This window comes from Hemiscyllium ocellatum, chromosome 46, assembly GCF_020745735.1.
Source record: "Hemiscyllium ocellatum isolate sHemOce1 chromosome 46, sHemOce1.pat.X.cur, whole genome shotgun sequence".
Classification (NCBI taxonomy): Eukaryota; Metazoa; Chordata; class Chondrichthyes; order Orectolobiformes; family Hemiscylliidae; genus Hemiscyllium; species Hemiscyllium ocellatum.
The window spans coordinates 7398835-7410014 of NC_083446.1; the positions used below are offsets into that span (position 1 = coordinate 7398835).

Consider the following 11180-nt stretch of genomic DNA (forward strand, 5'->3'; position numbering starts at 1 on the left):
CACGAAACGACACGACCAGCTATCCCTAGTAGCCACACACTCAGACAACAAGCAACATGAATTCGACTGGGAAAACACTACTATCATAGGGCAAGCCAGACAGAGAACAGCCAGGGAATTCCTAGAGGCATGGCATTCATCCACAAACTCCATCAACAGACACATCGACCTGGACCCAATATACCAACCACTACAGCGGACAGCTAAAACTGACACCCGGAAGCGGCAAGGACAGACCATTATAAATGCCAGAAGAAACATCAAAGAAGCGCTTCGCAGGAGGCTCCAGAGCACTGATGATGTCTCCTAGCCAGGGGACGAAACGTTTGCAACAAAAACTTCCAGCTCGGCGAACAGAACCACTACAACAAGCACCCGAGCTACAAATCTTCGCACAAACTTTGAAGATGCATCACAGCTTGGTTGGGGGAACTGCTCTGTCCAAGATCACAAGGAGCTACAGAAAGTTATGAACACAGCCCAATCCATCATGAAACACCAGCATTCCATCCATTGACTCCTGCTACATTTCCCAGTGCCTGGGGAAGGCAGCGGACATCATCAAAGACCCCTCCCACCCCGGTTGTAATCTCTTCCACCCTCTTCCATCGGACAGAAAATACAAAGGTTTGAGGACACGCACAGTCAAGAACAGTATTTTCCCCCCCCCCCCCCCGTTATCAGATTTATGAACAGACGTTTTGTACATTAGAGTTGAACTTTCTCTGCAACTCCTCTGTATCTGTAACACGACATTTTGCATTCTGTTCTATTACCCCAATATACTTATGTAAGGTTTGATTTCATAGAGTCATGCAGCATGGAAAAAGACCCTTTGGCCCAACCAGTCCATGCAGACCATAATCCCAAATTAAACTAGTCCCACCTGCCTGCTCCTGATCCATATCCCTCCAAACCCTTTCCTGTTAATGTCCTTATCCAAATGGCTTTTAAATGTTGTAACTGCACCTGCATCCACCACTTCCTCAGGAAGTTCATTCCACACACGAACTGCCCTCTGTGTCTTTTTAAAATCTTTCTCCTTCTCATCTTAAAGATATACCCTCTAGTCTTGAAGTCCTGCACCTTAGGGAAATGACAGCTGCCATTCACCTTATCTATACCCCTCATGATTTTGTAGACCTCTATCAGGTCACCCCTCAACCTACCACTCTCCAGTGGAAGAAGTCCCAGCCAATCCAGCCTCTCCTTACAACTCAATCTCTCTATTCCCAGCAACATCCTGGTAAGTCTCTTCTGAACTCTTTCCAACTTAGTAACTCAGATTTCTCCAGTTTCCTCATTTCCCCTCCCCCCACCTTGTCTCAGTTGAATCCCTCGAACTCAGCACCGCCCTCCTAACCTGCAATCTTCTTCCTGACCTCTCCGCCCCCACCCCACTCCGGCCTATCACCCTCACCTTGACCTCCTTCCACCTATCACATCTCCATCGCCCCTTCCCAAGTCCCTCCTCCCTACCTTTTATCTTAGTCTGCTGGACACACTTTCCTCCTTCCTGATGAAGGGCTTATGCCCGAAATGTTGACTCTCCTGCTCCTTGGATGCCGCCTGACCCGCTGCGCTTCTCCAGCAACACATTTTCAGCTCTGATCTCCAGCATCTGCAGACCTCACTTTCTCCTCCAACTTAGTAATCTCCTTCCTGTAACAGGGCGACCAGAGCTGGGCACAGAACTCCAGAAGAGGCCTCACCAATGTTCTCTGGTTAGCACACAAAACAAAACTTTTCACTGTATCTCAGTTAGTTGCCAATAAGATTGCAGCTCTCTGATTCACAGCGATCCAGTTGTCCTAATGCGAGAATATCAAAAGGCGACGTGCAAGTACAGCAAGAATATTAATAGGATGGAATTGTGTATTGCGAGGGCAATTGAAGACAAAATAAGGGAGATTATGATTCAGTCAGATTGGCCACTAGTGAGACCACATCTGGAGTTCTATGTACAGCATTAGATTACTTACAGTGTGGAAAAAGGCCCTTCGGCCCAACAAGTCCACACCGACCCGCAACCCACCCATACATTTACCCCTTATCTAACACTATGGGCAATTTAGCATGGCCAATTCACCTGACCCGCACATCTTTGGACTGTGGGAGGAAACCGGAGCACCCAGAGGAAACCCACGCAGACACGGGGAGAACGTGCAAACTCCACACAGTCAGTCGCCTGAGTCGGGAATTGAACCCGGGTCTCTGGCGCTGTGAGGCAGCAGTGCTAACCCACTGAGCCACCGTGCCACCCTCTAATTGACCTCCTTATTTAAGAACGAATATAAATGCCTTGGAGGCAGTTCTTACACAAAGTTTACCAGGCTGATCCCTGGAATGGGTGCTTTACCTCATGAGAGAAGGTTGGACAGGTTCGGCTGCTGTCCGCTGAGTCTAGGACAGCCAGAGGTGGTTTGATTAAAGTGTAAGATACTGAGGAGTCCTGACAAGGTGCCGTGAGGTGGCATGTTACCTCGTCTTGAAGAACCACCGTTTGGAGTAAAATAGCCACCCAGTTCTCACAGATTCTCTGGAAATCTCCTACTCGGTGGAAATGGAGCCTTTGAATTTTTTTGAGGCAGAGGTACTTAAGTTCTTGTCTTTCTTTTATTTTGGTGAGCCTAATCAACCTGCTCAAGGATATTATTGCACACCTCTGGACCAGGTGGGACTTGAGTCCAGACCTCCCAGTCTGCTGTGGTGACACTACTACTGTCCCACAAGAGGGCCCCTCCTTAATTTTTTTTTAACCTATTTCTTCAAAACAACCCATTCAGAGATATCATTACACACTTTAGATTAGATTACTTACAGTGTGGAAACAGGCCCTTCGGCCCAACAACTCCACACCGACCCGCCGAAGCGCAAACCCATCCAGACCCCTACATTTACCCCTTACCTCACACTACAGGCAATTTAGCATGGCCAATTCACCCGACCCGCACATCTTTGGACTGTGGGAGGAAACCGGAGCACCCGGAGGAAACCCACGCAGACACGGGGAGAACGTGCAAACTCCACACAGTCAGTCGCCTGAGTCGGGAATTGAACCCAGGTCTCAGGCGCTGTGAGGCAGCAGTGCTAACCACTGCGCCACCTCTGGAGCAAGTGTGATTTGAACCTGGACCTCCCAGACTGGAGTAGGGATACTACCGCTGTAGGAGGGTAGGAGGGCCCCTTCTTTTGTTTTACTTAACCTATTTGTCTAATCAACTTGTTCAGTGATGTTATTACACACCTCTGGAGCCAGTAAGACTTGAACCCCTGGCTTTGCAGTCCAGGGGTAGGAACCCGACCAACCTACCACAAGATGGCACCCTTCTTAGACTCTGGTTAAGTAAAGGAGTGAAATGAGAACAGGATGAGAAATGTGGGGTAATCAGATCTCATTGAATGGTGGATCAAAGGCTGAGAGACATGCTCTCACTCCTGACTTATATGTCCTTGTCTATGTAGAAATACTGCAAACCTTTTGTTAACCTTATCATCTGGCACTCTCGATAAACCGGGAAAAATTATATACCATGAATATTCTGTCCAACAATTATAGCTTTTCTACTTTATTTACCTGAATATAAATAATACTTGTTCTTCAATCAAATGGCCACATTGACAGTTGAGTCAACTTTGAGTTAATTTCTCCTCAAATACCACAGTTGGGTTGGGATATCTGGTCGGAATGGATGGGTTGGACCGAAATGTCTGTTTCCATGCTGTACATCTCTATGACTCCATCTCTGAGCAGTCTGCTGAGGTGTGAGTGCGAAGGGTCCCTGAATCATAGAATTCCCACAATGTGGAAGTAGGCCTTTCAGCCCATCGAACCCATACTGACCCTATCCCCGTAACCCTGCGTTTCCCCACGACTAACCCACTTAACCTGCACGGGCACGGATGTTACAGGGTAATTTAGCATGGCCATCCCACCCTAACCTGCACACCTTTGGAAAATGGAGCATCTGGAGGAAACCCACGCAGACACAGGGAGAAAGTGCAAACTCCACACAGACAGTCGCCCGAGGGTGGGATAGTCCCATGAGGCAGCAGTGCGAGTCAGTAATCCACCATTTTGCTGTTAAGTTTTATTTAATTCAATGCTGTAGTGATGTAAGCTGTTACTAAAGTGATGTGCATACCCCTGAATTACATTTCTGTTACTCAGTGTGTGTTCTTACATTGATTATGTGAACCTCTTGATTATCTGGAATATCCAATCAACTGATGTAACCCTTTATATAGCTGCCGATTAATAAAACATTTGCTGTGCTTCTGTTTGTAACCAATTGGTAAATACTCCAGTGGAATTTCTGCCTGTACAGCACAACACGTCACCTCAAAAGGTCGACGCCTTTCACCCCACAGTCAATTTGTTCAAAATATTAGTCAGTAAACTTCGAGCTGTTCTGTTTTTCCTACAGAGATGCAGTCCTTGCGAACGTTATTCGCTGCCCTTGGGAAAGGGTGTCTGTCCGCAGCCTTCAGCTGTTGCTATCTCTTTTCAGGCGAACTCTACCCTACAGTGGTCAGGTGAGTACACACACACACACACACACATACATACACACACACACCACACACACACGCACACACATACACACACACACATACATACACACACACACAACACACACACACACACAAAACACACACACACACCACACACACACACACCACATACACAACACACACACACAACACACACACACACAACACACACACACACAACACACACACAAACACACACACATACACACAACACACACCCACACACACAACACACACACACACACACATACACACACACACATACATACATGTACACACACACATACACACACACAACACACACACACACCACACACAACACACACACACACACACCACACACACACAGACACACCACACACACAGACACACACCCACACCCACACACACACAACACACACACAACACACACACATACACACACACATACACACACACACACACACACACACACACCCCCACACACACACACCCACATATTTTTTTTCCTTCAGCTGCTGTAGTTCAGCAAGTTCATCTTCTGCCTTTACTAGAACAGTGAGTTAAGGCTCTGTCATAAACACAGCCCAAAACAGACCAGCCTTATCTCGGCTAATCCAGCAGTTGAGGTCACTTTAATCACCCAGGGTTAATGAACAGTCAAATATCCCAGCATGCTTCGGTTCTTTTTTCTGCTCCACAATCACTGAGGTGTGTCTCTGAGGTCGTGTTTAGCGCACATTAATTGCCCAACAGTATCAGGCGAATTTATCTGAGGTTTCTTCTTTCTTTGTACAGCAGCTCAGTTGGCGCTGCAGCCTCACGGCGCCAGGGACCCTGGGCCCGATTCCACCCTCCGGTGAAGTCTGTGTGCAGTACTTCCCATGTCTGTGTGGGATTCTGCCAGGTTTCCTCCCACAGTCCAGGGATGTGCAGGTTAGGGTGGATTGGACACACTAAATTGTCCCATAGTGCCCAGGGATGTGCAGGTTAGGGTGGATTGGCCGTGCTAAATTTTTTAGATTAGATTAGATTCCCTACAGTATGGAAACAGGCCCTTCGACCCAGCAAGCCCACACCGACCCTCCGATGAGTAACCCACCCAGACCCATTTCCCTCTGACTAATGCACCTAACACGACGGGCAATTTAGCACATCTTTGTGACTGTGGGAGGAAACCAGAGCACTCGGAGGAAACCCACGCAGACACGGGGAGAATGTGCAAACTCCACACAGACAGTCACCCAAGGCTGGGATTGAACGTGGGACTCTGGTGCTGTGATGCAGCAGTGCTAACCACTGAGCCACCGTGCCGCCCCATTGAAACGTGGGCTCGTCCGGGATGATTGTCCCATAGTATTCAGGAATGTGCAGGTTAGGGTGGATTGGCTTGGCGAAATTGCCTCTTGGTGTGCAGGTTAAGGTGGGAAATGCAGGGTTGGGGGGTGGGGGGATTCTCTTTGGAGGGATTGGTGTGGACTCGATGGGTCGAATGGCCTGCCTCCACACTGTAGGGATTATGTGGTGATTCTAATGAGAGAGTGGGACTGTGGTGACTTTACCTTATATGGGAAGTAGCATGTGATGTAGTAGACTATTACAGTCAGAGCCTGTATTTTCATGGGAAGAGGAAAGGACGTCAGAAAAATTGTAACGAGGTGAAATGTTCCGTAACCATCTCCTCCCTCTCGCTGTTCTCTTGTGTATCCCGCGCAGGCAGACGGGAATGGGGCTTGTGAGCACAATGGCCCGCGTGGGCTCCATGTTAGCGCCCATCGTAAGGATGAGTGGCGACTACGTCCCGTTTCTGCCCATGACCATATACGGCGGGATGGCAATAATAGCGGGAATTACTGCCTTTCTCCTGCCTGAAACACGGAACACCCCTTTACCGGAAACTATCGAAGAAACGGAAAACAGGTTTGTAACGTCGGAAATTCCCACTGACCTGAGACACATGTTAAAAACAAAATGGCCGAAAGGATCTCAATGGATGCCAAGCAATGAGCTCTTTAGTAAGAGTTTGGGTTTGGGCTCTAAACTATTTAAATACTTTTAAAATAGTTTATTAGGCTTATGTTTTCAATTTAGGTGTGAAGCATGACCTAAATAGGCAGAAAAGGTGTACAACCCGTGAAAAGGTGAGAGGTGATCACTGATCCCAAAGATTGGCATAGAGTGTGCTGTATGTGATTACCAGAACTCTTCCCTTAGTTTTCTTACACTTTTCCTGGTCAACCTATCATCTCAGGGTGTCTATCTGACAAGGGCTGATCCTTGCCTCCAAACATTCATTAATCCTCGCCCTCATGTTTCAAGGTAGTACACAGGGACAGCAGGTAATCATGAAGGGTAATGGAAGGTTGGCCCTTATTTCAAGGGCTTTGGAGTTCATTTTTGTTATTCACTCACGGGATGAGGTCATCACCGGCTAGACCAGCATTTATTGTCCGATCCCATCCCTAATTGCCCAGAGGGCCGTTTAGAGTCAACCATCCCACTGTGGGTCTGGAGTCACATTGGTAAGAATGCCAGTTTCCATCCATAAAGGGCATTAGTGAACCAAGTGGGTTCTTTCCCCAAGAATGGATTCACTGGTCAGCATTAGGCTCTTAATTCTAGATTTTTCGTGAATTCAGATTCCCCCATCTGCTGTGGCGGGACTCAAACCCAGGGCCCCAGGACATTACCTGGGACTCTGGATTACTGGTCCAGCGATAATATCGCTAGGCTGTCACCTCCCCCTTAAGAATAAAGGATGGCACTGCTACCACACAGAGCCAGGGTTCGATGCCACCCTCGGACAACTGTCCGTGTGGAGTTTGCACGGTCTTCCCCTGTGTCTGCGTGGGGTTTCCCCCGGGAGATCGGGTTTCCCCACACAGTCCGAAGATGAGCAGGTTAGGGTGGATTGGCCGTGCTAAATTGTCCCATAGTGCCCAGGGATGTGCAGGTTAGGGTGGATTGGCCGTGCTAAATTGTCCCATAGTGCCCAGGGATGTGCAGGTTAGGGTGGATTGGCCGTGCTAAATTGTCCCATAGTGCCCAGGGATGTGCAGGGTTAGGGTGGATTGGCCGTGCTAAATTGTCCCATAGTGCCCAGGGATGTGCAGGTTAGGGTGGATTGGCCATGCTAAATTGTCCCATAGTGCCCAGGGATGTGCAGGGTTAGGGTGGATTGGCCGTGCTAAATTGTCCCATAGTGCCCAGGGATGTGCAGGTTAGGGTGGATTGGCCATGCTAAATTGTCCCATAGTGCCCAGGGATGTGCAGGGTTAGGGTGGATTGGCCGTGCTAAATTGTCCCATAGTGCCCAGGGATGTGCAGGTTAGGGTGGATTGGCCATGCTAAATTGTCCCATAGTGCCCAGGGATGTGCAGGGTTAGGGTGGATTGGCCGTGCTAAATTGTCCCATAGTGCCCAGGGATGTGCAGGTTAGGGTGGATTGGCCGTGCTAAATTGCCCCATAGTGCCCAGGGATGTGCAGGTTAGGGTGGATTGGCTGTGCTAAATTGTCCCATAGTGCCCAGGGATGTGCAGGTTAGGGTGGATTGGCCGTGCTAAATTGCCCCATAGTGCCCAGGGATGTGCAGGTTAGGGTGGATTGGCTGTGCTAAATTGTCCCATAGTGCCCAGGGATGTGCAGGTTAGGGTGGATTGGCCGTGCTAAATTGCCCCATAGTGCCCAGGGATGTGCAGGTTTGGGTGGATTGACCGTGCTAAATTGTCCCATAGTGCCCAGGGATGTGCAGGTTAGGGTGGATTGGCCGTGCTAAATTGTCCCATAGTTCCCAGGGATGTGCAGGTTAGGGTGGATTGGCCATGGGAAATTGTCCCATCGTGCCCAGGGATGTGCAGGTTAGGGTGGATTAGCCATGGGAAATTGTCCCATGGTGTCCCAGGGATGTGCAGGTTAGGGTGGATTGGCCATGGGAAATTGTCCCATCGTGCCCAGGGATGTGCACGTTAGGGTGGATTGGCCATGGGAAATTGTCCCATAGTGCCCAGGGATATGCAGGTTAGGGTGGATTGGCCATGCTAAACTGTCCCATAGTGCCCAGGGATGTGCAGGTTAGGGTGGATCGGCCATGCTAAATTGTCCCATAGTGCCCAGGGATGTGCAGGTTAGGGTGGATTGACCGTGCTAAATTGTCCCATAGTGTCCAGGGATGTGCAGGTTTGGGTGGATTGGCCATGCTAAATTGTCCCATAGTGTCCAGGGATGTGCAGGTTAGGGTGAATTGGCCATGGGAAATTGTCCCATAGTGTCCCAGGGATGTGCAGGTTAGGGTGGATTGGCCATAGGAAATTGTCCCATAGTGCCCAGGGATGTGCAGGTTAGGGTGGATTGGCCGTGCTAAATTGTCCTGTAGTGCCCAGGGCTGTGCAGGTTAGGGTGGATTGGCCGTGCTAAATTGTCCCATAGTGTCCAGGGATGTGCAGGTTAGCTGGGTTAGCCATAGCAGTTACAGGGATAAGGGTGGGTGTGGGTGGGATGCCATTCAGAGGGTCAGTGTGGACTCGATGGGCCGAATGGCCTGCTTTCATACTGGAGGGATTCTCTACTGGGAGAGAGAGCTCCCAGCCACATTTCTGAACAACATTTAATCCAGGAAATACTGACCAGAGCAGGAAGACGCTTAATCTCGCAAGGAACTAAGGGTTACGGGGAGAATACGGGTTAGTGGCGTTGAGCCGTAATTGAATGGCGGAGTGGACTCGATGGGCTGAATGGCCTTACTTCCACTCCTATGTCTTATGGTCTTATGGAGATGTGCCAGAAGGCATCAGAAATTCATAGGGTTCCCATTGTCTTCACAATCCAGCCAGCACCTGCTGGGAGGCGTGTGAGATTCTGGGCGAAAACAGGACTTGGTTTAGACCTGGGAGTGAGGCGAACGTAGGAAAAATGGTCAAGGAATTGGAGAGAGTTTGAGCGTTTTTGAATCACTGTTCCCGATTTTCTAACTCATTTATTTCCAGAACAATAAAAGCTGCTGAAAAGGCCAAGGACTCCAAGAGGGCTGATGTTGCACTCCAGGAAACATACCTATCATTGATGAAACAGACTGTGTAACCGAACACAACAACAACCAGCTTTCTTCAGTGTCCACGTGACAGATGTAGTGTAGCCGAAGAAAACAGAAAGTGTAATTAATACTCAGCAGAGAGAAAGAGAGACAGTTAAGGCTTGAATTTGGAACATTAACTCTGTTTCCTTCTGCACAGTTGCTGAGTTTCTCCAGCACTTTCTGTTTCTCCTGCAGATCCTCAGCACCCTGTGTATGTTGCTTTTATTATACTGTGTGGCATGTGTCTCTTAAAGAGTCATCGAGTCATACAGCACAGAAACAGACCCTTTATTCCAACCAGTCCGTGCCGACCATAATCCCCAAACTAAACTAGACCCACCTGCCTGCTCCTGGCCCATCTCCCTCCAAACCCTTTCCTGTTCATGTCCTTATCCAAATGTCTTTTAAATGTTGTAACTGTGTCCACACTTCCTCAGGAAGCTCATTCCACACACGAACCACCCTCTACGTACAAACTTTGCCCCTCAAATCTCTCTCCCTCACCTTAAACATGTGCCCCCTCATCTTGAAATCCCCACCCTATGGAAAAGACAATTACCATTAACCCTCATGATTTTATAAACCTCTAAGGTCGCCCCTCAACATTCTACTCTCCAGGGAAATAAGTCCCAGCCTTTCTTTAGAATCCAAATCTTCCATACCTGGCAACATCCGAGTAAATCCCTTTTGAACCATCGCCAGCTTAAGAAGCTCCTTCCTATAACAGGGCGACCAGAACTGGATACAGAAGAGGCCTCACCAATGTCCTGTACAACCTCCACATGACGTCCCAGCTCAAAGGATTAAGCCATGAAGGCAAGTGTGCCAAACGCCTTTTTAAACACCCTGCGACGCAAACTTCAAAGAACTATGGACCTGAACCCGCCCTCGGTCCTGCTGTCCTACACCACTACCCAGGGCAAAAGTGAGGTATGCAGATGCTGGGGATCAGAGTGTGCTGCCGGTCAGGAGCAGGAGAATCGACGTTTCAGGCAAAAGCCCTTCATTCCTGATGAGGGAGTTTTGCCCAAAACGTCAACACTACCCAAGGCCCTACCATTAATTATGTAAGCCCTACCCTTATTTGTCGTACCAAAATGCAATACCACGCATTTATCCAGATTGAACCCCATTTTTCGTCCCATTGACCCATTTGATCAAAATCCCTTTGCAATCTTAGAAAACCGTCTTCACTGACTGCTACGCCACCAATATTGGTGTTGTCTGCAAACTTACTAACTACACCTTCTCGCAACAACTCACTCAATAATGCATTGACATACAGTAGCTCTCAGATGCATTACTAAGGTAGTAACACAGATTTCTCAAAACTTAAAAAAAAATCCTCAAACGTCATGCCAAAGATGGTCTCAATCCAGATTTCATAACTTTTCATTTATTTTCTCTGGAGTGTCAGTGGTTGAGGGGTGAACTTGTAGAGGTTTGTGGGTGGCACGGTGGCACAGTGGTTAGCACTGCTGCCTCACAGCGCCTTAGACCTGGGTTCAATTCCCGACTCAGGCGACAGACTGTGTGGAGTTTGCACGTTCTCCCCGTGTCTGCGTGGGTTTCCTC

At 48.6% G+C, this 11180-nt stretch overlaps 1 protein-coding gene across 1 annotated transcript in view; it reads left to right on the forward strand.

The window, feature by feature from the left end:
- Positions 1-10585, forward strand: part of LOC132836136 (solute carrier family 22 member 6-A-like) — a 42390-nt gene extending 31805 nt beyond the window's left edge. Inside the window, exons 8-10 of the mRNA XM_060855446.1 lie at positions 4428-4536; positions 6250-6453; positions 9517-10585. Coding sequence (XP_060711429.1) covers positions 4428-4536; positions 6250-6453; positions 9517-9610 — 407 coding nt within the window. The 3' untranslated portion in view covers positions 9611-10585. The remainder of the gene's footprint in view (positions 1-4427; positions 4537-6249; positions 6454-9516) is intronic.
- Positions 10586-11180: the final 595 nt, after the last annotated feature.